Raw genomic sequence first — 27,041 nt, forward strand, 5'->3', positions numbered from 1 at the left:
GCCATTCATGCTCACATTCATGCCTGTGGCCACTTTAGAATCACCAGCTAACCTAACCCCATCAGTGTCTCTGGGAGGAAGCCACACAGACACAGGGAGAGCATGCAAACTCCACACAGACAGACCGCAGGTTGGAGTCAAAGGTTGGACCTCCTCACTGTGAGGTGGCAGTGCTAACCACCACCTCACTGTGATGCCCTTTGGTATTAAAAAGAAAATTTCCTCGGCCAAAGACTTATTGCTATACGTCCAGTGTTAACCTACTTTTATGAAGATCTAAAAGAAAAAAAAGCCTTCATGTCATAACATGTACGGTGTTTGCGTTTTTGTGCTGCATTCATGTCATTGCCAGTTGGATGGGAATAAATTCAGTAACCAAAAGATGTTTTCAGTTTTGAATAACTTTGACCGTCGTTCTGTCACCTTCAATAAGACTTGATTTCTTGGCTCACCAGCTGCCAAATTGCTTATGCCAGCTGTACGCTCCGGCCATGTTTTCTTGTGGGTTTGGTTTTGTTATGCTGACTTAATTTTGAAACTGAAAGAGCTGGCATGTCCGCCTTGCCTGGAGTGTTAGTATTAGAGTTCCTGAAACTCCAACAGTTGATTTGACACCTTCACGCCTACAAGGTGGCAAATAAATGAAATCCAAATCCAACATGAACGCTTACACCACACTCAACATCTCTGAGAGTGAGTTGTCCTGACTGCTGCGCAAACAAAGTGAAGCTCATGTCTAAATTAATATTCAGTTAATGTAAACGACATTTAAATGTTACAGATGTCCTTCAAATTAAGTGGCAACATCCATCTGTTTACGTTTCGTTGCAATCATCAGTGTGTTGGCACGCCAACAAATTGCCTACACCAGCTGTGCCTTTTGGACATGTTTCCCAGTCTCTCCAGTAACTTTGGGTTTAGTTTCCTCCATCAGTCTCTGACATGTCGACTTTGGTGCTGTGAAACTTAAGCTCCTCGACTTTCTGCTCTGCAGGATCTGAATTAAAGGGCTTCTGGAAGCAAAAGGTTTTCAATGAATGGTGAAATTATTCTTAACAATAATTAGGGCAAAGTTAGACTCAGCAAGAAATAGTATAAAGATTTGAAATGCTCAGAAAGGAAGAAGATGTTGACATAAAGATTTTATTCTTCGATGTTATTGTAGACAGCTTTGTGAAATGATTACATTTCATTTTATTTGTTTTCAAATTCTGCTGAATACTTGAAGAATTATTTAATCAATTGAGAGGTATTTTTTTCCCCCAAACATCTTAAAATATTGGCTTTACAGGAAGTGGATATGAGGTCAAACCCATATATGCAAATTTATAATTAATTAAGGTTTTTTTTTTAATGTATCAAAAGGTTCAATAAACTCTCCAGTTTGAATCTTTTATCTGGCATTTATTTAATTGCTCAGACTTTACAGGGCTGATATGTTTTTGCTGTATGCAAGTACAACTGAAATCTGAAAAACAAATTATTGTGAACGTTAAGAATTTAATTTGTGCAATAAGCGTGCACTCGTAGAGAAAGGGGGCTCCGGTTCTCCAGCCACTAATGAAAGCTGATACCTTTTCCAGTGATTCGACCTTGGGGGCCTCGCAGATCTTTCTCAAGTGAGTGTTCATTTTGCTCATACAAAGGTGCAGCTAATCTGTGAAGAAAGCCCTCGGCACCTGCAGGGGTCCACCTGTCTGACCTCTCTCTTCCCACTGACCTGAGACAATGCAAAGCTGGGCGGCTTCACCTTCTCCCACAGCTTGTGTTACACAACCACCCAGGGCAACAGTGGACATGAAAGTGCTGTTGCTTTCAGGTGAGCTCAGGTAAAGGCAGATAACACACCTTTTAACTCTCTCATGCACACGTAGACAAAATCTAACAAAAGAAAAAAAAACCTTAGCTTCTTTACTGAGCGTAAAATGAACACAAAAAAATTAATGATTATCAATAATTATTGGAAATCGGTATATCTCATAAAGATACAAATAAATACACCCTTTATGCTGAATAGTCAAGATGTTAATAATCCTAATTGCCTTGTCAGAGTCAAGAATGGTGATGTAATCAGTATTAAATGCTTTATATTACAGGAAGAAGTTGTAACCTTTTTTCTTGTCACTGCCCTGCTGTGAAGTTAGTATTGAGAATTTGCCATACCGGATCTTGACTGTGAATATAGTTATCTATATTATAGTTGATCTGCTCTAAAAAAGTTTTCTGCCCGCGCTCAGTGAAGAAAAATGCGGATGACATCAGGGAACAGGATCGTTTCGATCTGACGCATCTGTGACCGAACCCACCAACAGAGATGCCTTTCACATATCTTACACTAGAACCCCCCAATCTCTTGCCACATTAGGAATGTGGCTAAGACCCTGACGCAGACCCCAACCCCCTCACACAGTCCCCGCCCGACAACACACACTTTCACAAACACACACACACAAACTGGCATACACTGGGCTTGCTGGTTTCAACAATGCCCACATTGTGTCGTCTTCTGCTGTGTAATTGTGGCCCAGTGCGGTTCAAACTTCACACCAGCACCAGCGAACAGCTGATGCAGTGGGAGAAGAGAGCAGGCAGAACAATGGAGCTGTTTAATGCTCCTGGTTTTGGAAGATGTGACACAAAACGAATCAAATGACAATTTTCAGGGACTCGGCAGCTTCTGCTCAGCTGTTTGTGAGACTCCTTTATCATTTCCTCGTCTCCGGAGAGAGTACTCTGCGATACTCCAATAAGAGTTAAAACATGACCAGAAGCAGAAAGAGGAGCTTTGGACAGGAATGACTGCTGATTGTGCTAATTAGTTATTTATGAGCAGGTGCTGCTAATGACAGCCCACATAAATATTTAATTATGATTTTCTTAGAAGATTGAATACAAGATTTTTTGTGATAGATGCTAATATTGGCAATTTTAAGGTAGTATAGTTATATAGGAAACTGCAGCATCTCGTCTCTCTTGTCTGGCTGAATTTGGAGGCTTTATTTGTCCAGCTGACGCAAACATTTGCTGTTTATGTGTGTCCACCCAGCAAAACCTGCATCAGTGCGTTTAATCTGAGGGTGGTCTTTTTAAGCATTTATCCAAGAAATAATAAATAGAAGCTGATGCAGGACAAATCAAAGCATTGACTCAATCAGTGCGTAAATGCGTGCGCATTACTGAGCAGTTCTTATGGCATTATTCTTGTTATGTGTATTTTTATTATACACATTTTACCCAGGAAGTATTCTTAAATTCACTTATGAGAATATGAGTTGTGTAAAAGGAAGTACAGCAATATGTGGGTCATTTTTTGATATTTTTAAGGACTATAATTTAGAGTAAAACTCGTGTCATAAATTAAGCCTGCTTATTTCAGCTGAGCCTAAAAGATATTCAGTTTCTAACTTGTAATTATGACACTGATAAGTGATTCAGTGGCACACTCTGCCATCATGGCCAGAGGTGGCGCCGTGGAGTACCACCCTAACCCGGTGGGGTTCAAACAGCGGCAGCTTTCAGTCATCAATTGACAGAGCAGAGAGTAGCTGCGGGGTCCTGCAGGGGCTCTTAACTTTGGGACCGTTGGGCACATCTGGACGACGCTGCAATGCTGCTGCAGGGAGGACGCTCTGCTGCTCACGCTGCACTTTTATTCTTCGTTTATGGCCTGGAGGCAACTTTTGTGCTCGGCTTTAACCTGGACACCGATCATGTCCTCAGGAAAGACGGAGAGCTCGGCAGCCTGTTCGGCTTTTCTCTGGCCATGCACCGGCAGCTCAACCCGGACAAAGTCATGTGAGTGATGTCTCCAGATGTTCACGTCTTTAGAGCTGTCTGAACTCCTTGGAGCACCTGAGCGCACAGGTTCATTTAACAAGCAAGTTTAGGGACTTTTCCGTCAGGTGGCATCAGAGAAGAAATTCAAATGTGACTGGAAGTGCTGTGAGAAATGACTGACTTACACTCTACCTACTTTCTGTTTAAACTTTAAATAGTGAGAGAAAATAACTCTTTAACCCTCTCAGGTGTTACAGTCGTGCGTTAGAGCAACTTTTTTATACAATGTCCTTTAACTTTTACCCCCCCCCCCACTTTTCCCCAAACCCCACAGGGTTTCTCGCACGTTTTGTTCTAATTCTCGGCGATTTCAGCTGTTTCCCCGCTGATACTTTGAATATGAAGTGGGGAAACAGCCAAAGGATAACAAGTGAATTTACAATGCTTGTAGTGTCATGCAAATGTGCCTTCAGGGTCAAACCGAGGCAGCACTGTGAGGAGAAAGGTAATAGGAAATTAAAGGGTCTCAGGATTGCTTTGCAAACGAGTGGATTTTCAGCTTTTCATTGTTTAATGCATGTAAAAAGGATCGAAGCTATTATTACTGACATTTCATTTACCGATTACAAACAGCCAAAATTTTCCATTCAAGATGCTATAAGAATGTGGCTTTCAGTATTCTCTTGTCTTTTAATCTTATTGTTTGCTGGTGCTCTGCACGACCCTGGCAGTTTTCAGATTAGATTAGATTTTTGCTGTTGTGAGACAATTAAGAAGAGAAATCAGAACATGCTGACTAATGCAGCCTCACTCACATGTCGGATGTGCTGATAAAGAGAGTTTTGCATCAGTGCCAAGATGAGATAGAGCAGGAGTCAAAACATTTAAGTATTCCTCCTGTGAAGGATTTCAAGATTCTCTTGTTTGAGCAGCCCAGAACGGGCAGAATCGACACCGGTGTAGTGACCCTGATCATCCTGCCTCCTCAAGTGTTGAGAAGAGGGTGTGGTGTAAAAAAGCCTCTATGCATAGGTTTTGTGCTGGCGCTCACGGGACCCTGCAGCAGCATGTTGAGAAAAAGACAGCAGGGATGAGAAGCCCTGATAACACGCTTACAAAAAACCCAAGAGATTCCTCAAAGATGGCAGAGATTACTCTTAAGTTGTGTAATTTAATCTAACTGCTGTTTTGACCATCGTGCCAAGACAGGTCATGTTGAAGTGAAGTTTTTAAAGCTGGATTTTTCAGATCGCTTTTTCACAAACATTTCTTTGTTCACAAAGAAGCATTCAAACTGAAAAGAGGAACTTTAACATTTGTCAGGCTTGGCAAGTGTAAAGGGAGGGAAAAGTCATGAAACTGATGTCATATTTGTCGGGCAAATAGACCCTTGAAATGTGACACTGGCTTGAGAGTTTGTTTTCAGCCTGTAAAAGTCTGAGGAGAGTGCCTCTTTGTGAGGAAGCAAACCTTATTTAGGGGAGGAAAAACCAGAGCATCTTTTTTATGTGAAAGGAACCTGAATATTTCAGGTTTTGGACTGTTGTTTGGACAAAAAATGAAAGCTTAAAGGGAAAGCTGAGTGATGTGAGCATTTTCATATAGGAAATGTTTTCTTCCTAATCACCAAGCTCAACAGCTGTGCAGAAGTAAGCGCACATCTACCTGGTGACAAGAGGCCTGTGCTTATTACAGGATGTAAACATAACACCCGCCTCGCTTGGTTGAGCTGTAAGGGCAGCGAGCTGCACATTTTCATTTGCTTGCCAGATATAGTTTGCTGCAAAAAAAAAAAAAGAAAAGGAAAAAAAGAAAACAGTGCTCACAACAAGGTTTATGGAGCTTCAAGTAACTTGGTTTCATGAGTTGTTTTGTGTATTTAAGAGAACTCCCTCCAAAACAATTTACATGTTTAAATAATGCCAGAAGAATATATGCACTGCTAAAGAAATTTATTAGACCAGCTCTCGTAAAAACTAGAAAACACAAATATTTTAGAAGTCTTTAAAAAACTTGTTTAAAACTAAAAATTACCCAAATTCATGTTTTCATACCGAAGTTTGAGTCGGCATATTGAACTCCTCTGAGAAGTCAGAGGTAAAGCAAGCATAACCACTTGAACCACTAAAACAACTTCTTCTTTGCAGGAACCGCTTCAGCATTTTTATGTACTTAAGATGGATGGGCCACTTTTTTTTTTTTCCATATGTGAGCTGATTAATATTTGATTTAGCATTACTTAACCAGCCACACCCCCAACCACAGGGGGCCACAAACCAGTGTACTACCAGTGCCCATAAAAGGGGAGGGTTGTGCCAGGAAGGACATGCAGTGTAAACTCAAACATATGCATCATCTGTAAGATTTCCCTGCTGGATCAATCAAAGCCTGCGTAACAACAGCTGTCAGCTGTGCAGTTGACCAGCAAGATGTTAGTGGAAATTGTGCTATTGTTGGCTGAAGACAGATGAGGACATGCATGGGTTGGTGTGACACTGGAGGAGGCTAGGAATGAGGTGAGATGGAGGTAGACAGTCCACTGTGGGAGACCCCTGAAAAGAAGAAGAAGACTTAGCCAATCGTCGTCTGTAGGTAAATAGTTGGTTTTGTCTGACAAACACTCCACAGAGTAAGAACGAGTCCTCCTGATCATATAAAAGAAAGATATGTTTATGGTTTTATGTGGTTTTATATGGTTTTACTTAAAAAGTGACTTAAATAATTACTCAATTTTTTTAGCTGACAAAATGTACAGCCACTGAAGTGACTCATTAATTGGAGCCCGAGTTACAATGAGCTCACATTGTTAAGCTCTTCTTGGTTGAAACTTCAGACACTGAGAAAGTGTAGCTGTATGGAAATATTAAAAGGACAGTAATGACGTAATAAACAGCAGCTCAGTCATGATCTTAGCTCTAGATCCTTGTGTGACCCTGAGATAATCAGTCAGACGAGACAAGAGGAAGCTCAGCAGAACAGCTCTGCGTGACTTAAAGCTCCGAGGACCTCTGAGCCGGCGAAACCGCAAGTCAGGGATGCGTCACGCTGTCCAACATCCGTCGCTCGCGATCTTTTACGAAAACGTGTCATGACGATCATCGGCAGCTGCAAATCTCTGCTGGCTATCACTACTTACTGTGCATCAGTCTGATTATGATAAATCATATGTGACGAGAGGAATGCTGGACTTCACTGGCTCTTTTTTAGGCCCTCTGGCCTGATGAGTGGTAGATGTAACTCCTCTCATGCCAAACAACACAGGCTGAATTTCAGCTAAAACCCAATTTTCTCGACTCTTCTGGTGATTAAAGTGCTGTTGAATTTAATAATCAGGAAATCATCGCATTGGTCTCACTATAGCTTTCATAAGTATAGTCATGAGGTGTTTTGTTTTTGTTTTTATTTCTGAAGAGATAATTAAAGAAAAGTAGACTCGTTTCCATAAATCACTGAAAGTATTGCAAAAAGTTGCGATTTGGCCATTTGATGCCTCTTTCATGAGTAATATGTTAAAGATTTATTCTCTCACTGAAACCAGACTGGGCATGCAAGGCCATCTGTGCACATGTAACCCGATAGATTAAACGCATCAGTGAATCATCAGTGGAGATATTCCAGTCAAACTTCACACCAATGTCTGGCTAGTGTGAAGATAACAGATAAGTGGTTGATAAACAGACCCCCCCAGAAATCCTCTGAAAACTTTAATCTTTACTAAAAGTTGACACGATTCTGTGATGTGTATCCAGCCAATCACAGGTCAGCAACAATCAGTGTGCGATGTGTAAACTGAAACAGTTGGAACAGCTGCAGCCGATCCTGTGAGTTCTTCTTGCTTTGAGTGCACAGCTGTGGAGGCATTGGAGCACATCTGTTAACAGAGACCAGTGAGATCACTGGGAAAGCCAACACCCGCCACTATGCATTTACACCGCAGTGAAAGACACCCCACATGATGACTCTGAGTGGGACATTTTACATCTGACATGGTTACATTTTTTCCACAGTAGCCCAGAAAAGTAAACTTTCACACTCTTTCTTCATTTCTTGTTACTTACATACACATCCATGATGCTAATATCAGCATGTGTGGTCCCGTTTTGTTGATCAGGCTGTATTTTTGGCAGTTTACAAATTGGACTGTGCAAATTCTGATATATTGCTCAATATGTTTTTTTGTACAGAGTCTATCCTCATCTGTTGGGTATTAGGGTCTTTTTACTGTCCACTCTCAGATTTGGCTTTTTCTTTGCAGCTCTGCCTAGATTCTTGTCGCCTCCTCACTGTCACTGTTGGGGGTCTTTATTTTAAAGGAGGCATTTATTAAAGCTGCAAGCTGAGGATGCTTTCTCAGTTTAGATAGATGTACTTGTTTTCTTTCTTGGTTGTACACAAAGGCCTCCCACTTCTGTTTCTATTCTGGTTAGAGCTTTTTATGCACATCTTCAGAAGAAAGTTCTGTTAACAACATCACCACATGCACCAAGACTGACAGATACTCAGCTAACTAAGTTGTTGCTTCTTTAATCAGCAGTTTTCAGCTGTGCCAACATAATTAGCGCTCAATGAGTTAGCTTTTTAAGATGATACAGTTGAAGTAAATAGGCACTAGATTCAGTTAAAAATGTCTTTATGACTGAAATTAAGAGCTGTTAGTTGACTTTTAAAATGATTAAATGATTAAAATGACCTTTGTTTACAAAAAGGAGTTAATGATTTAGTCAGTGTAGCTGGAAATGAGTGACTGAGCAGATTGGCAGACAAACTGGCGGTCTCTTTGCAACCACAGGTATCAGATGGCCGATAAAAAGAAGGCAGGTTTTAAGGCACTTCGTATCTGTCTAATATACTAAATATAGTTCAGATCTGAACAGGGCAGGAAATAAAAATTAGCACAAAGGAACAAGTAGGGGAAAACTTTTTACATTACATTGATTCTTTTATCTATTAAGTCATACCTTTTTTTTGCACTTTTTAAAAATCCACTTTAAGGTCTGCTGTGTTGTGCTTTGTGTGTTTTAGTTGCGCTTAGTGCTAACGTGGGACTGTTTCCAATTTCGATGTACCAAGTATGATTGTGCAATGACAATAAAGTGTTATCTCTTATCTTATGTTACAGCAGCTGCAGAGTGTTGCTTAAAGAACTCACAAACACAGTGGCAAACACACAAACATCCAGCTGCTTTTAAGATTTACTGAATGAACCTGCATTTTTTTTAAAAACCCTTGATATTTCTTAGTTTTATCATTTACCCATAATCCCAAACTGTAACTAACTGTAAAAACTCCTTTTTAATATTTGCATGTCGCCAGGTTTTGTTTGAGGGGATGTTTAACGGTTCAGTTAGGAGGGTCCATGTTGAGCAAATGAAAAGCCGCGGGGCCGTCCCTACAGATCAATAGGTGGGTCAGAGTTAGCAGCAGTGAGGAAGAAAGAGAGGATTTCCTTTCATTCCTTAAAACAAATCCCTTCATTGTAAGCTTGATGGTCAGCTAACACGTGAAGTGTTTAGATGACTGATAGTGTAAAATGCGTCAAGCTATTGTTTTGGTGCCAACTGGTCCCCAGTGACTCACATCCTGTAGTCTGATGTGTTCTGTTCACTGGCACACAGTTACAGCGTATTAAAGTTTAAAATCAATCAAGCCTCTGAATATCAGACGTCTGTATCAAATGGCAAGTGTCACAATTTTCTGTTAAGAGCTGAGATTGATGTTAAGATTTCATCTATTTGTCTAAAGCATATCAATAATATTATCCACTGTGTCTTTGACCTGTGCAAGAACCACAACACTGAGTGGAGGGAAGAGTTGTAGTTGAGTCTTGATGCACGCTCAATCATCCAGCTAAGGAAATCCCAGAAAGTTGACGTAGCGTTTTAAGCGGGAGAAACACTTCATCCACGTGACTTCTTCAGTCTGTGGATGAGGTGATAGTATTAGTTAAAACTTATATGGCATACTGTTATATATGATGTGATTTTACTTGATCACAAGTAGCAACCTTTATTTCCTTTTATTTTTAACAGGCCATCTCAGTTGTGCGCTCAGTGTTATCTTTAGTGCAGGAAGTGGTTCAACCCCACTCTATCTGATCAAGACCTGCTTGTGGTTTTTCTCCCTCACTTCCTTGCACATTTGCATGGCTCTGACACTGTGTAAAAAGTCACAGAAAGCAAGTGTTCACTGCATTTCATACCCAGATATAGTATCTAATTGCAGATGCACTGCAACTGTGTTTGAAGCTGCTGAATGAGTCCTGAAAACTTTTTTAAAAGTGTTAACAATTACACGAACTGAAGAAGCTTCTCGGATGAGAGGTGAAACATCTTCAAGCAACTCAAAGAAGTCCAGACGCTTTTCTTTCCAAGCTCCTTAGACTACAATGACCTGGATGACTGAGAACCTTCACAGACATGTTAACAATTACATTTTCAAGCCAAGTATTAAAATGTACTTTATGAGAAGCGCTGTATAGCAGTGTATTTTGTACAGTTAATTAATAGAAATTTCATGTTTTTAGACCCTTTCACTTTCTTCCTGAAATAACTGTAAAACATGTTAAAAAATGCGTAAAATGTGACCGTTGCACGCTGCACTGCACAGGAGGGACCACGATTCATGTGCAGTAAAAGCTCGAAAGCAAAACATATAAAAATTCAGGTATATTTAAGTGCAAATATAGGTGTATAATCAGCATAATCACACCCAGTCTTACTATTTCATAGTGCTCTAAAGTAACCTGGTCTGCACATCATCTTTGGCAGAAACAGGCTGTTTTTTTAAAACTATTTGTTCATGCATTTGTCTGTGTTTCTTAAATCAGTCTGTAAAAAGACAGTCTGATGAACTCCAGTGACCTGTGCGTAGGTGCTGCGTATGTCATTGCACTGGCTGCTGCTGAAAACACGTAAAACACAGAATCTCTTTATGAGATGTTAAAAGATGTGTGAGTCTCTGCGACAGTGTGGGGTTTTAAAGGGAAGTGTGGGCAAAAGAGAGCAACAACCACAATACTGAAAAGCAATAGTCTGGTTGAGTTCCCCCTTGCCCTCTGCAGGGTGTGAAAACACTAGTTTATTGCCATATTTGGAACTTCTCTAATTTTTGTTCTTAAAAAATAAAACATGCTCCCGAGAGCCAAGAAAACAATTTTTTTTTTATGTTTTATTTTATTTTAAACAGTTTTGCAGTATTGTAGCTAAAAGAAACATGCTTTTCAATAGTCAATTGTTATTTCTTTTTGATCTTCTGCTCCTGGTAGTGGACGTCTGGTGCTGCTTGATCAAGGAAGGATATGATGTAATGATATTGTTTTCATTTTTGTCTGGATTTCTGGTGAAAGTTCTTTTTATTTTACGAATTTTAAAATGAAGCAAACACATCTGAGCATTAAAACATTATTTTAACAAATAATTTCTCATAGTCAAGCTTTTATTAACCTGCATTCTGCATATCTGATAGTCACCTAAAGCTGGGTTGTTAGATCATGTCACCCATTGTACTAATAGGGATCATGAAAGGTATGACAGAGAACTGAGTGAGGCAGTAGGGATTTTATTTTAGCCATAAATTAGCCTCAGAGACAGGCATACTAGCTCTTGAGGAGCCCGAAAAGGGCCAAAATGATGACACCTGTCCTTTATAGACAAGAAGCATTGAGTTAGGTAGGGCTCTGAAGTTGTGGGATTTGGTTTTCCTGGCACAAACTGGAGTGTGGACAGTGACCTGTGAAGGCGATCATTCTTCCATGGACTCTGCAGATTGAGGCAACCTCATGGCACTCTGTTCAAGAGAGGTGTCGCCATCCAGAGGACGTCATTCTTTTTTCAAGACATCATGATCATTACTTTGATGGACTGCCTAATCTTGAAGAATCTATCTAGACTTATTGAATTGGCAACAACCAGAGCCCCCCATATCTGGATCTCAGGATGTCTGAATCAGGCTGTGAACGTGATTATGATGAAGAATGTTTTCAGCTCCAGAATATTTTCAGTTTTGAGGTTGCCTTCAGAGACGAGACCCTCTCTCTGCTTCATGTGCTCTGATATTTTGAAGAGGTGTAGATAAACAGGTTAACTTTGTATTTCTTTAATTGATGCAACTTTATGAACTATAATTATTTTTTAGTACCAGAGGGGGCTTTACAGTCTAGTGTCTGAGGCTCTAGAATTGAAGATCAAAGTCTGGTTGTCAGCGAGTCAGTGTCCTATAGACATGTGACAAATTAAAGGAAAGACATGAACCCTTGACCCCTAAAGTGAGGAGATCCGGCAGCCCTGTTATCCACTCTTCCTTCTAAGTATTCAAGTGTCCCTTTTGAATGAAGGGTCAGTTTAACTCGATTAAAAGTTGTTCTGAGTGATAAACTTCCTATCCCGTCCTTTTATCCTAATGAGTGTGGTCTGTTCCAGGATGACACTGCACTCATCCATTAGGCATACTGGGTCACTAAATGGTTTGATTAACATGAATATGGTGCAGTTCATATGCCACGTGCATAGACATAGCATATAGTCATCATCACCACATCTTCATGTATTGGAAAGATTTTCACCCCTTCGGTAGAGTTCCAGTGACTTGGAAAGTTGGTGCCCAGGACCTTTAAAACTGTGTCTACACCTTACTTATATTTTGCCAAATATCCCACTAACTATTGGAAAGATTTCTGTTCAGAGATTCAAACAGAAACCTTTGTCCCCAGTTCATTTATCTGAAAGATTTTGATGATTTTCTCGCTTTTGAGTTACATTTCTCACCCACAGTTACCACAGTTACATTTATTACAGAGATTCATGTTACCCTCAGGATGAACTGTTAATAGCTATTTTTTTTTTCTCTAGGCAAAATTTATGCTACGTACTGCCTGCAAAATTCATGAAATTCCCATCAGCCGTAACATACTCCAGGTTTAGTTTGCATGTCTTATAAAATCATCAGATTCAATAAATGACAGGAATGAACTGCACCCAGACAGTTCTATGCTCCTGTTTTCCAAATCTGCACATACTGATTCAAGCAGGTTTTTAATGTGCTTTTTTTTTACATCGGAAAAGAAGCAAAATAAAGTCAATTCAGAGCAGCAAGCATGCACACTAAATGCTGTTAGTTTTGTGGTGTGTTGAAACACACTTAGTCACTCTGACTTCGGCTTTCTGGTCATCATTTTGCAGAAGTGCAGCTTCTGTCCTCGAAGCTGCAGGTCAAAGAGCTAATGAGTCTCCTGTTCTGCTTAACAAACATCCACTGTTTTCTTTTATATTTAGTCTGCACATCTTTTTACACAGCGACTCTTTGAACAATATTTTTGTCTGTTTGCCTTTACTTGATAATAACAGTGATAAGCCAATATTAAAAGGAGGCGACCCGGCCATTTTGACTAACTACAGGCCAATATCAAACTTGTGTGTTTTGGCAAAAGTCCTTGAGTTTCTCGTCAGTGAGCAATTAAAAGAGTTCTTGTACTCTAACGAAGTTCTTTCAAAACTACAATCTGGGTTTAGAAAGCAGCATAGTACTGTCACGGCTGCCACAAAAGTGATAAATGACATATTTGTTGCTCTTGATAAAAAACAGCACTGTGCTTCTCTTTTTATTGACCTGTCAAAAGCCTTCGACACTGTGGATCACGCCATTTTAAAACATAGGCTTCTTTCTTTAGGGCTGTCTAGACATGTTGTCTCCTGGTTTACTAATTATTTGAGTGACAGGACTCAATGCATTAAATGTGAAAATCTGTGCTCAGAACTTCTGAATACTCACACTGGGGTGCCACAGGGTTCAGTTTTAGGACCTCTGCTGTTCATCATGTATATAAATGATTTGGGACAAAATGTGTCCAATGCTAGTATGCATTTCTATGCTGATGACACAGTTATTTATTCCTTTGGCTCAAACCTTGAAAAAGCAATAGAATCTTTGCAGAAAGCTTTTGACATGGTTCAGCACACACTTTTGGAGCTGAAATTGGTTCTCAATGCTGAAAAGACAAAGCTAATGTTGTTTTCAAACATGAAGAGATTTCCTCAAACTGTCCCTGTGGTGTCCACTCTTGAGGGAAACCTCATAGAAGTGGTGCATACGTATAAATATCTTGGCTTTTTAATTGATGATTCTCTGACCTTTAAACCTCACATAGACAATCTTGTGAAAAAACTCAAATTAAAATTGGGATTTTTCTTTCGAAACAAATTTTGCTTTTCCTTTGAGACAAAAAAGCGTCTTGTAAATGCTACATTTTTATCTGTTTTAGATTATGGTGATCTGCTGTACATGAATGCTTCCGCCCAGTGTCTTCATAAGATTGACTCAGTATATCATGCCTCTCTACGGTTTATTACAAACTGTAGGGCTTTGACCCATTGTTGTGATCTGTATGCTCGAGTGGGATGGCCTTCGTTGTCCTCCAGGAGGTTTGCTCACTGGTGCATCTTTATCTATAAGGCCCTGCTTGGACAAATGCCCACCTACATTTGCGATCTGCTCACACAGAAAAGTACTGTTTCTTACAGCCTGCGTTCAAGCGATCTTTTGTTGCTCAATGTTCCATTTGCCAGAACTGAACTGGGAAAGAGGGCTTTTACTTATGCTGCCCCTTTCACATGGAACACGATGCAAAAGGATTGGAAGATAGCAGATCTTATTTCATTAAATGCTTTTAAGTCTAGATTGAGAGAGCCAGAGAAAATCGTTTTTTAAAATGTAATTGTTATTTTGTAATATGTATGTAACTTTGTAATTTCAACGTGTTGTCGCCTCTTGGCCAGGACTCCCTTGAAAAAGAGGTTCTTAATCTCAATGGGACTTTTCCTGGTTAAATAAAGGTTATATATATAAGACAGTCAGAAAACCACTGTGATAAAAAATAACAAGGCATAACGAAACAAATCTACTTGACTGGAAACAAATGAGGGGTGCTGAGGTTGTCTAAACCAAGCCACAGGATGTCACCATTACAAAAGAAGTAAAGGAACCAAAGTCCCCTTTAACCATCAGTATTGCACTCATTTGTTGTTTCCCTTCATTATCACTGTTGATGTTTTTACATATGTGTGTGAAATTCAACAAGCTGTGGCTTTGCTGAATGGTATCCCAGCAAAGGTAACTAAAGCAACAGTTCCCAAACTTTTTATGAAAAAAGTTTATGATTAAATATATTTCTGTTTCATTTTTTGTGTTTTTTAGGGTACTGATTGGTGCACCCAGAGCCCGGTCTTTGGAAAACCAAAAAGCCAATATCACTGGAGGCCTGTATAAATGTGAAGTCACCCAGTCTAATAATTGTGAGCGTATCAAATTTGATGATAATGGTGAGAACTCTGCCTGCATACCTACCTAAACAAAATCCACTGTCTTTGTAATTTTGACAATTTGTAGAAACCAAGCTTTCCAAGTTAAATGTTCAATTATGTCTGTTGGTGAATTTTCAGCGGATCCGAGATCTGAGAATAAAGAGAATCAGTGGATGGGGGTGTCAGTGAAGAGTCAGGGACCTGGGGGAAAGATTGTGGTGAGTCAAACTAAGTATTAAAACCATCGTTCTCTGGATCCTCGTGCCCTGGTTCAGTAAAGGTCTTACTCGTATCTTTTTCTTCAGACATGTGCTCATCGCTATCAGAAGCGTTTGAATGTGAATACTCCAGAGGAGACTCATCACATCCCCGGACGTTGTTATATTCTGAGTCAGGACCTAACCATTGACCCTCAGTCTTCTGAGGATGGAGGTGAATGGAAATTCTGCGATGGCAGACCTGAAGGCCATGCAATGTTTGGAACATGCCAGCAAGGACTGGCGGCTACTTTCACCAATGATTACCATTACATGGTTTTTGGAGCAGTGGGAGCTTACAACTGGAAAGGTCACTATTCGATTGTGTCTTTATCTGCTCTTTATCTTCATTAGTGGATTTAGGTTTCGTACATGAATCTCATTTTTTAATCCTAAAATACATTTTTCTCATAATTTTGTGCTCTTAAATCCAGGGATAGTGCGAGTGGAGCAAAATAATAGTACTTTTGTGGACATGGGAATATTTGATGACGGCCCATATGAAGTTGGGAATGAAAAATTTAGGAACCCTGAGTTTGTGCCTGTACCTGCAAACAGCTACCTCGGTGAGTTGAACACGCACAGATATTTTTTTTTTCGTCACTTGTTTAATGTTAGTTTATTAATTCGCTCAAGCAAACATGAATGAGCTAAAACAATATTGTAAAAAAGAGTGAGCCAAAATTCCTTTAAAAAGACGTAAAGACCAATATGGTTATACAGAAATATCCAGATAAACAGAATCAACTTTCTGGGATTTCCTTACCTGGATGATTAAGCATACATGAAGATATTCATCAAGTTATTATTGCTGCTAAAGGTGATTTTACAAACTACTGAATTCTGGGGTGTACTTAGTTTTTCAGAGGACTTTAGAGAGACCTGTAAAAACTTTGGTTTTCATATCATTGTATAAAAGTACAAAATTAGGCTTACCAAGCAAGCATGTCCCTCAAACCTGCTCAGGCCAACATCGAAAGAAGAGCTTTGATTGTCCTTCAAGAAGCCTGGAGAACTATTTCTGATGACGAATTAGAGAAATTACAAGAAAGCTTGTGTAAGAGAGTTTTGAAGCTTAAAGCTGGTCATACCAAGCGTTGACTTTCAAGTTTGTTAGATGTTCAGACTCACATGTTTCTGCCTTAGATACTATATTTCCGTGTATTTTTGTGTATGCGTCAATAAACTGCTGCACCTACTTTCCATTTTTCTAGCAAAATGTAAAGCAATGAGAGGTAGCTCAACACTTTTGCACAGTACTATAAATCTACTTCATTTAACACACTTTAGGATTCTCTCTTGATTCGGGACACCACATCACCACTAGGGGTAAGCTGACAGTGGTGGCTGGAGCGCCCAGGGCCAATCACAGCGGAGCTGTAGTCCTGTTCAAGCAGGACATTGTAGCAGGAAACCTCTCAACAGAGTACATTCTGCATGGTCCGGGTCTGGGATCCTGCTTTGGATACGACGTGGCTGTAGTGGACCTGAATAACGATGGGTGTGTAACATTTCTGACTGTCTTTGGGTACATTTATTAAATTGTTCAGAAGAGATCCAAACTTAACAAGTCACAAAACAGTATAAAACACATAAATTTCAGATTTACAAAACTTTCTTTAATATCACTTCATTTTAAAAATTATTTTCCGTTTTTAAGTACAATTCACTTTTAATAGCTTTTTTTTTTTACTCTATGTGACACTAGGTGGCAAGACATAGTAATAGGAGCCCCTCAGTTCTACATGAAGGGTGAAGACATTGGGGGAGCTGTTTATGTTTACATCAACAATGCAGGAGTGTGGGAAGGAAACACTCCTGTCCGTCTAATAGGGACCAAAGACTCGATGTTTGGAGTGGCAGTAGAGAACATCGGCGACATCAATCAAGACTCATATAAAGGTGATTAAGCTGACCTTTTGTGCTGTGTTTGTATTGTCTTTGTCATTTGCAGTCACATAAATTGTGTTTTTTCCTCATACAGACATTGCGATTGGAGCTCCGCAGGAAGATTCTGGGACAGGAAAAGTCTACATTTATCACGGCTCTGCACAGGGAATCAAAACGACCCCTGCACAGGTGGATATTTGTTTAAAGTAGCCACTATTATGTTTATATTATTCATAGTTGGTTGTATTGGTGAAGCCACAGAAAATTATATTACATCAGTGTTTTGTTACAGTCTGAATGTTTTCATGAAGTCTGCTTTATGCTGTTGTAGAACCATGTTGTAGTGATAAACCTCTAAAGCTAGCTGCCAAAATTCAAAATGACTGTTTTTTTCACCAGCATTTTCCCGATGAACCTAAGAACTGCTCCAAATGAATAAGGGTGTTTCTCCATAACTGCTGGACTTAAGAAACATCGGTTTGGTACAGTTTTAAAAAAAAGAAGAAGAAAAATACAGACTATTATTACACAGCTACCCCTAATAGTGAGACTTAACAGTCTTGGAAAAACAGGATTTTGCGTCTGAAATTTATTTCAGACTTGGGATCAAGAGATAGAAATCCTGTGCTACAACATTTTCTCATTATTAATATTTCTTCTTGCTCTGAAACTCACTAAGGTAAAGTAAAATCTTCAGCTAATTTGGCTGCTAATTTAAAAAAACCTCATTGGGACAACTTTGTCTTTACCGTGTTTTTTTTTCCTCGCTTAATTTCAGTTCTTTAAGTTTCCATCTTTATTTTCCAGATCCTTTCAGGGAAAGACCACAACATTCGATTTTTCGGATATTCTCTGGCAGGAAACATGGACCTGGATGGTAACTCTTATCCAGACTTGGCTGTAGGCTCTCTGTCAGATTCAGCAATAATTTACAGGTAACTGTGGCCTTAACCGTTAGTTTAAATTTAGTTAAAGTCCTACTGATCTCAATCACAGTTTTATTTAACCATCTTTCTTTTAGAACAAGGCCAGTCATTAGCCTCAACAGTGTTGTCAAAGTGTCTCCAAATGAAATAAGTCTTACAAATAAGACGTGTGGGGACCGTGTTTGGTAGGTGTTCTTATATTATTATATTCAAACAGACTTTAGAGTGAAAACTTTCTTTTTCCTAACAATCTCTGTTTTCCGTCCATAGTTTCACTGTGATGGCATGCTTTTCCTACAAAGCTAATCCTGCATCTTATAATCCAAAGCTAAGTACGTGAAAAATTATTACATTATTTTTCATTTACAAAAAAGGTTTTTTCTAACACACATATGTGCATTTTACTTCAACACTGCAGCTGTTAGCTATGATGTGGAGGTGGACAGAGCTCACAGGAGAGGACTGACTTCTAGAGCGATGTTCTTAAACGACTCCAGCTCTGAACTGGAATACCAGTTCAACGGCACCTTAAAACTCAAAGAGCAAAATCAGCAAAAGTGTATCAACCTAATAGCCAGACTTAAGGTAAATCAAGGGTCACACAGCTACATCACTGAGAAAAAGCGAGGAGCCTCTCTCAACTTTGAACTGGAGAAATGATTAAAAAAATGAATACATGGGCGTTGACGACAGTAATAATGATTTCTTGGAGATGTCAGTGTTCTAAAAATGACCATGCATGAACATATGTAGTGCTAACTTTGAGGTCATTTATAGTAAATGAATAGCGGAAATTATATAAATCAAAACTGTAATAATATATGTTAAAACAGAGACAGTAACAGTAAATCATAATAATAAATGCATTAAATGCCTCTTTTTGTGATTCACGAAGGATAACATCAAGGACAAGATGCGTAGCATTCCCGTTGAGGTGTCGGCAGATATAAGTACAAAACAAGGGGAATCAAATAATGGCCTCCCTCCCATGAATCCCATTTTAGACGCCACTCAACCAAGCAAAGTCATTTCTGAGGTAAAGGCAACTTCTAAAAGTAAAACACTAAAACTCATTGTGTGGAGATTGTTATGTAACATTTGTATATTTGTCGTCATTTCCTGTTGTTTCAGGTGAACTTTCTAAAAGAAGGATGTGGAAGCGATCATATTTGCAAGAGTAACCTAAAGATGAATTACAGTTTACACTACAAAGAAGCCAACAAAGAAGAGTACCCCCCGTTAGAAAAGAGGTTAAAAGTCATTCTCAAACTGTAGTAATATAAAGTAGCCTTGATTGAGTTTTGTAATGGGACCAGCTGGACTTTAAAACCCGCCCTTCTTTTTCATGCTTTGGTCTTTTGGACAACACACATCAGAGTGAATGGTTGAGTCTCACTGGGCCACCAACCCTACTTAATATGAAACCACAGCCAAAAACGAGCTCAGACATGCTGATTGCACAACATACACAGTTTGCTACGCGATTATTATCAGTGAAGAAGCATGTTTTCTTTGTTTTTGTTCTTTTCATCACTGGTTATGACTGTGTGTCTGCAGCGAGAACGACATCCCAGAGTTTATTGTGAAATCCCAGAGGAAGGACTTGGCTGTGTTGGTGACAGTAAGCAACATGAATGGTAACGATGCTTATGAGGCAAAGCTGGTGGGGACCTTCCCAAATACCATGTCATATTCTGGAGTCCGCACCGATCCAAAAACAGTAAGTCGACTGTAAAATTACTTTGTTGTATTGTAAGAAAGTTACAAAATTAAAGTCCTTTACCTGCGATTGATTCAAGCCTTAAAAGCATTAATCAAAATACTAAAAAAAGATTTCCACTGTGGCTTAAAATACCTGGAACTTGGTGCATTTCCGCTGTTTAATATGCAGGAGGTATGAATACACAGTATATGGATGATGATGATGAGAGAGGTGGGACTGGCAAGAGGAAAATCCAGTATTTAGATAATTAAATACAAATCCCTGACTGATTGAATCCATGACAGTGACTGCTTGTTCCACTCTTCTGGCATATAAAAACCAACGTAATGCGACTGTTACGGGTTTAAAAGCTTGGCCTTCTTTGTACATGTTCTTTAACATTTGTAATAGTTTGCGTGCTAGCAGCTAAGCTCAAGTACAGTTCTACATCATCAACAAGAGAGTCGCCCCCTGTTGTCCCTTTGGAAGATTGCAGGTTTAAGGGGCTTTGCCTTTTCTAAAACCTAGTGGCTACGTCCATCTTTTATATACAGCTTATGACCGCGTCATAAAGTAAATACTTGGATACATTACACACATTTTCCGACGTGTTCTTTTCTAGATGGAAAACCCGATCACCTGTGATGCAAATGTAAACAGCTCTCAAGCAGAATGCGAGCTGGGAAATCCTTTTAAGAGAAACTCACAGGTACAGAAATGTCATGCTCATGTGCTAATGCTTTCTAAGACACTTTGCTGTTGTAATTCATATGTAAGAAATGCTATTACTTTTTCACAAGGTTGCCTTTAAAGTCATCCTGAGTGCTGCACATCTGACTTTAGACACCACTGAGATTGAGATCGATCTGCAGCTGAATACGTAAGTAAAGATGCTGAGATTCACTTTCTGTTATGTGCTGCACACTTTCAAACTGGAATGTGTTGTTATTAATATTACTATCCTTTTCGTTTAGGACCAGCCACCAAGCAGCAATCCATGTAAAAGTAAAGTGTAAAGTGATCATTGAATGGCCTTTGTCTGTCTCTGGGTAAGTTTGTTCTCGCAGAGATTCCTTGACTTGTTTGACTTGACCGTTATACCTGTACAGGACCTCCAACCTTCTCGCTTGTTGTCATCAGGGAAGCTAATCCTACCCAGGTGTTTTTTGGAGGTGTTGTGAGAGGAGAAAGTGCAATGAAGTCAGAAGAAGAAATTGGAAGTTCGATTAACTTTACTTTCACTGTAAGTTTATACATTTCACCTATTTTTTGTGTGAATATTGTTTTCATAAAACTTACTGGCCACTTTATTAGGTATACCTGTTTGTTAATGCGAATATATAATTGGGTAATCACATGTGAGTATGGTTGCTGACCACGTCCATACCTTTATGATCACAGTGTCACAAAGCTCATACCCTCTCAAACTGGTTTCTTGAACACTACAATGAGGTGATTGTACTCCAATGGCCTCCAAAGTCACCAGAACTGTATGTAGATTTAAGACAGTTCAGGTTAAGGGAGATTTAACCCAGCGCGTACCTAATAAAGTGGCTGGTGCGTGCAATGTTTATATGAAATTGCAGAGTTGTTTCCTGTTAATTTCTCCTCCAGATAAACAACTCGTGGAAGCACTTGAAACCGTCTTTCGAAACCTCACTAAACATTTATTGGCCCAAAGTACATAAAAATGGGAAATGGCTTCTGTACCTGATGAGCATCGATTCTGAAGGACCAGAGAAAATCCATTGCTCCCCTAAAACTGAGATCAACCCTCTGAATATTGCTCAGGTAGCATATTTAAGCATTCAGCTTCATGTGTTACAGCTGAAATTAGACCGTGGATGAATGGGCCATTATGGCACACCTTCCGTATTTGATTCTGTGTTGAATTAATGAGAGGAGATGTTCTTTCAGCAGTCCTCTGTGTCTCGAACAAAACGAGAAATTATGAAAGAAGAAAGAAAAACTGGTGGAAAAACGTCTTCGCTGAAGGAGAAGAAGAGAGTTTTTGTAAGTGATATGAATGGACATGCACAGTTTCATAAAAGTGTTTATATGATGTTTAACTGTGTCTTTGCTTTCTAGTCCTGTGAAGATGGGATGGAAAAATGTGTGGTGTTCAAGTGCCCCCTGCAGGGGCTCGATGGTACAGTAATCGTATTGAGATCCCGTCTGTGGAACTCAACCTTTATTGAGGTAATAAACAGCCTTTTTATTGTTTTCACGTGTCTCTTCATGTGAGATAAATCAAATCTCATGATCTTGCTTCATGAATAATTGTTGTTTTTTGCACACAGGAGTATGCCCCTAGTTCAACTTTGTCAGTAAAAGCCACACTTGAATTTGATACTCAGAGGGAAAACGTCATACTGACCAATCAAAACATGACTGTAAGCAATTCAAGCTGCAGAACAACATTAACCTTATTCCTGTGTTGGTCCTAACTCAGTCAGTCTCTTGGTTTTCCTCCCTTTGATGTTTTTTTCCAGGTGAGTGTGAATGTGTCCCCTGACAATGAAGGAGCTAAGCATCAGGGAGGAGTTCCCTGGTGGATCATCCTGGTGGCAGTTCTCATAGGAGTATTGATTTTGATTCTATTGGTTTATCTGCTGTGGAAGGTGAGAGCATGGACATGGATATGAGAAAAGAACATGAATTTAGAGAACCCCTCATGAAAATTTGCCAATTAGAAAAGGTGAATGAAGCCTGAAAATAAGGCTAAAGATACTTAAAAATAACATTTTCATCTTTTTTGCTAGATTTTTATGCTCCGATTGCCTTTCTCAGTTTGGTTTTATTGTGAGTATATGATATATTGATACACTATATGGACAAAAGTGTTGGGCCCCACCACTTATTCTTTGAATTCGAGTGTTTTCAGTCCAGTCCCCACAGGAGTATAAAGACGAGCCATTCAGTCTGCCTTTGCAAACATTTGTGTGGAAGGATAGGTCTTCCGAAGAGCTCACTGAATTCGAGCGCTGTATAAGAATACCACTGCTCCAACAAGTCAGCTTGGGAAATTTCTTCCCATATTTCTCAATCAAGTGGAAACTTTTAGGAACCACAAAGTGACAGTCCAGGTCAAGTTACTGAGCGGGATTGCCGAATGATGAGGGGAATAGTGTGTAAAAGTTGGCGACACTGCCGATTCAATAACTGACATCAGCACAAAAACTTGCTGGGAGCTTCATGGCTGCTGTATCTGCACGCAATCTAGATTACAAAGCACAATGGATGGTGTAAAGCACACCGCTAGTAGACTCTGGAGAAGTGGAAGAGCATTGTGTCTATCTGGCAGCCTGATGTTTGGTGAATGTTACCTGCTTTACTGATCTGGAAGAACATGACTGGCCCACAGAGAGCTCTGACCTCATCTCCGACAAACACCTAAAGGATGAACTAGAACAGAGACTGCGAGCCAAGCCTTCTCATCCAGCATCAGTGTCTAACTTCACAAATACTACAAAATCTTGTAGAAAGACTTCCAAGAAGTCATAAACGCTCGTGTAGGTGTAGTGTGCAGGTAGCCCAATTCTTTTGTCCATATAGTGTGTTACAAATGTATATCATTTTTTGGCTCTCAAAGCAAAAGCAAGTTAATGCTTTTTTTCAAAAAGAAAAAGAAAGAAAGAAAATACTTGCATTAATTGAAAATGTTCCTAATTTTTCATTTATTGTAAATTGAAAATCAAAAACATGCTAGTTGCGAGTGTACAGGAGCAGCTCATATTAGTCATATTTCTCTGCAGTCTACCGAAAGTAATTTCTTGTAATGATGACTGATTAGAAGCTGACTGCTGCATTTTCACTAATTGTTGCAGTTTCTTAAAAAAAAACATAGAGCAGGCATAATTTCATACGAACACATGACCAAACAGCTGATTGATGCTTGGTCACAAGATCTGTGGAAGAAAAGTTCAGATGAAGGGCTGCTGACACCTCCTGTCAATTTGAACTGAATGTGACACTGAGAAAAAAAACCCTGAAAATTATTCCGACATAAATTCAGACACATGGCTTTCAAAACAAGTATTTCAGTGCTATGAAATTAGTGGCTTTGGATTAAGAGTTTTATATGCTTATTCACTTTTATGTTGATATTTAGAGAATTTACACCAGTTGCGTGTTTGTGCATTAAATCTGAAACTGGCACAGCGGAGGACAGAGCAAAGCTTATCTCAGTGGCTGGAACAAACAGAAACAGCCAGCCTAGCTCTGATCAGCTGTAATGAAATCTGCCAACTGGCTCCGTTAATAAAAACTTTCCCCTTTTTTTAACTTTACAGAAGCTGAAGTGTAAAAATGAAAAATCACTCTTTAATAATCTGGAGAGCTTGTCAGCACTAAATGATAGTTTATTGTTAGATTTGCATTAAAAGTTTCCACCCATATAAATCTGTTATTTGGTGACTAAAACACACTGTTAGGTAAACTTACTCAGGGTCTGGGTCGGTCATACCAGTAACTGGACATATAACTGATAATAAAACTTGCCACAACACAGTTTTAGAAAGGTGTAAATCATAACCCAAAGTTTAATATTTTCTACACGTTTGTTATTTGTCATTTAACATTTGCACATTAACACTGGACTCCGGAGGAAGTATTTGCTTTAAAAATGTATGTTTGCTCCTGCTGGACACGTTTGTAACACTTCACCACCCTTGCTCCTCCTCAGTGTGGTTTCTTCAGGAGACCATCTAAAGACCAGTACAATGCTGCGTATCAGAAGGCAGAGATCAACATTCAGCCGTCTGAAAAAGATAAACTCAGTGCTGAGGACTGATATATACGCTGTGAACATGGGTAAAGTCAGCATGGCGTGTGGTTACTGCAGTGACTAATGAACTTGCTTTTAAGCCACTTCTGCTGACTTGTTAAAGGAAAATTCAAATCAGACTCATATTGCACGTGTTATTTGGGGGGAACAAGGTCACTTTGCACCTAAATTGAGTGAAATAGACATGCTGAAGAGAGATATTTTTCTTCTACATAAGAAAATAAACATATATTTTTTATTAATAAGATATTTGTGCAATATGGTTCTGTGAATTTTTCAAGAGTAATGCATTTTCTCGCCAATAGACTTACTAGTTTCCCCTAGTGCTTCTGTAAGGCGCTTTTCCTGACATCCCTGCAGGCGTGTTTCCTGACATCCCTGCAGCTGTTCTGCTGCAAAAGTCAAAGTTGCAAGCCTGCTGAGTTGCCACTGAGCATGCTTGCTCAGCATTTCTGCACAGCACTCCTTTACAGACTGTGGGAAAATTGCTGATACATTTTTTTAAAAAGTTGCATTGTGTTTTCTTTAAAATTTCTCTTTCCTAGTGTGGATTCTTCAAACGCTCCAAAGAAAACGACAGCGTCCCTCGTTACCACGCAGTGCGGATAAGAAAGGAAACTCCTCAGCACAAAGATGGAAAAGTGAAACCCGATCCGTTTGAAAAAAAGCAGTGGATGACGACTTGGATCGACAATGAAAGTTACTCATGACCTTTTTCTGCTCAGATCTTTGAACGAAGACAAAACTGAACTTAATAATTTCATTAACATGTTGCTTAGTGATAGGTTTTTTGTTTTCTTTTTGGCTAAATGCAGAAAATGCTTTCCAGAAATTATTTGGGTTGGGGACTTTTTACACTGTATAGCCGATGAACTATGTTTTCTAATCGTTGTATATATTTGAATATGTCTGCGCATTTTATATTTATAATTTTTTTTTTGAGAAAAAGAGAAATCAAATCAAGCAACCAAAGTATTATCCACTCGTGTTTGGAGCCGAATAACAACGGGCAAAGTTTACTGCTGTTTTTAAAGTTGTACTGTCTCACTGGAAGCCTGAGGTCTGTTCACAGAAGGTACAGCCAGTCACTGTAATATGAATGTAAATGAGATTTTTTTTCTGTGAATGGTAAATATGTAAACTTTCTGTTTTTTCTTCTTTGAAATGACATTTAGGTACATTGTCTTGTCACAAAAAATAGATATTTGCAAATAACTGTGTGTGAGTCTAATGTGAGAGCAGCTCCATTTTTCCTCTCTGCTCACATTAGCTCACCTTGTTTCTCACATATGAATCGCATCTACTGTACTATCGAGCCTCACTTTTTGGTCTCTGTGGGGAATTCAAAGCGAAGACGGTGAAAATCAAGTGAAACGCTTTAATTCAAAATGCCTTTTTTTTAAAAAAAAGTTTTTGCCAAGTAAATTAAAAATGCTTAAAGAAGATGTTTTCCTGTTGAATTTTCTTGTCATGAAGATATCCGACATGAAAGCAGGACTGAAGTCAGTTATCTTTATAAAGTTATTTCACATTCAGCTGTAACAAACTCCTTTCCAATAGCAAGTTTTCAGATAGTCAGAAATCTAAACACATTAAGTTTCTGATTCAATTCAGTCTCATTTATACACTGCCAAATCACAACAACAGTTGCCTCAAGGTGCTTTATATTGTAAAGTAGACCCCACACTAATACAACAGAGAAAACCCCAACTATCATATGATGCCATATGAGCAAGCGCTTTGGTGACAGTGGGAAGGAAAAACTCCCCTTTAACAGCAGAACCAGGCTCAGGAAGGAAGACGGGATAAAGACACACTGGGGAAGAGAACCACAGATTAATAATAAGTAGTGATTCAATGGAGGTGTATAAACACATGGTGAGTGAAAAAGGTGTCTGGAAAAAAAAATGCTCAATGCATCATGGAAATCCTGCAGGAGCCTACACCTAATGCATCATAACTAAGGGACGATTCAGGGTCACCTGATCCAGCCCTACATGTATGATTTAGCAAAAAGCAAAGTTTTAAACCTGTTACAATTAACGATTAATTAATGTGCAGGTTTGCAGGTTTTACTACTAAACGTAGTAAAACCTGCAAAACTAAGCAAACTTTGCTTTTATAGGTTAACTTTGCCTTAAACATCACTCCTGCCACTGCTTTTATGTAAGAACATGCATTTGTATGTACTGTGTTTGGAGATATCACATGAAGGACTTAGTATGTTTTAAAAAGTGTTCTATAAATACTGGTATTATAAATTATTGTTCAGAACAAGATCTGAAAACTCTGGAAGATGCTGATGATAAGAGCCCGACTGATTTAGCAGCCAATATTAGTTATCTGCTGATCTATTCGCATGAGCATTTTTAATGGCTGATAAATACAAATTTTACCCTTTAAAGTCTA

The 27,041-nt window shown here is 39.1% G+C and overlaps 1 protein-coding gene across 3 annotated transcripts; it reads left to right on the forward strand.

Annotated features, from left to right (window-relative positions):
- The first annotated feature begins 3,510 nt into the window (after positions 1–3,510).
- itga6a (integrin, alpha 6a) lies at positions 3,511–26,075 on the forward strand. 3 transcript variants are annotated; one of them, XM_005452927.4, is made up of 26 exons: positions 3,512–3,795; positions 14,965–15,089; positions 15,210–15,289; positions 15,377–15,638; positions 15,763–15,894; positions 16,619–16,829; positions 17,037–17,230; positions 17,313–17,407; positions 18,026–18,153; positions 18,240–18,329; positions 18,415–18,476; positions 18,563–18,729; positions 19,040–19,180; positions 19,276–19,394; positions 19,702–19,864; positions 20,469–20,555; positions 20,647–20,726; positions 20,821–20,895; positions 20,987–21,089; positions 21,461–21,637; positions 21,764–21,859; positions 21,935–22,045; positions 22,147–22,239; positions 22,339–22,467; positions 24,531–24,658; positions 25,178–26,075. In XM_005452927.4, the coding sequence occupies exons 1-25, from the start codon at positions 3,608–3,610 to the stop codon at positions 24,636–24,638; spliced, it is 3,216 nt and encodes a 1,071-aa protein (XP_005452984.1). In that variant the 5' UTR covers positions 3,512–3,607; the 3' UTR covers positions 24,639–24,658; positions 25,178–26,075. The 3 variants fall into 3 exon arrangements, with proteins under 3 accessions (XP_005452982.1, XP_005452984.1, XP_005452981.1); XM_005452925.4 differs by lacking the exon at positions 24,531–24,658 and having other exon boundaries at positions 3,511–3,795; positions 21,767–21,859; XM_005452924.4 differs by lacking the exon at positions 24,531–24,658.
- Positions 26,076–27,041: the final 966 nt, after the last annotated feature.

The sequence above is a fragment of the Oreochromis niloticus genome, linkage group LG16 (genome assembly GCF_001858045.2).
Source record: "Oreochromis niloticus isolate F11D_XX linkage group LG16, O_niloticus_UMD_NMBU, whole genome shotgun sequence".
NCBI classification, from domain to species: Eukaryota; Metazoa; Chordata; class Actinopteri; order Cichliformes; family Cichlidae; genus Oreochromis; species Oreochromis niloticus.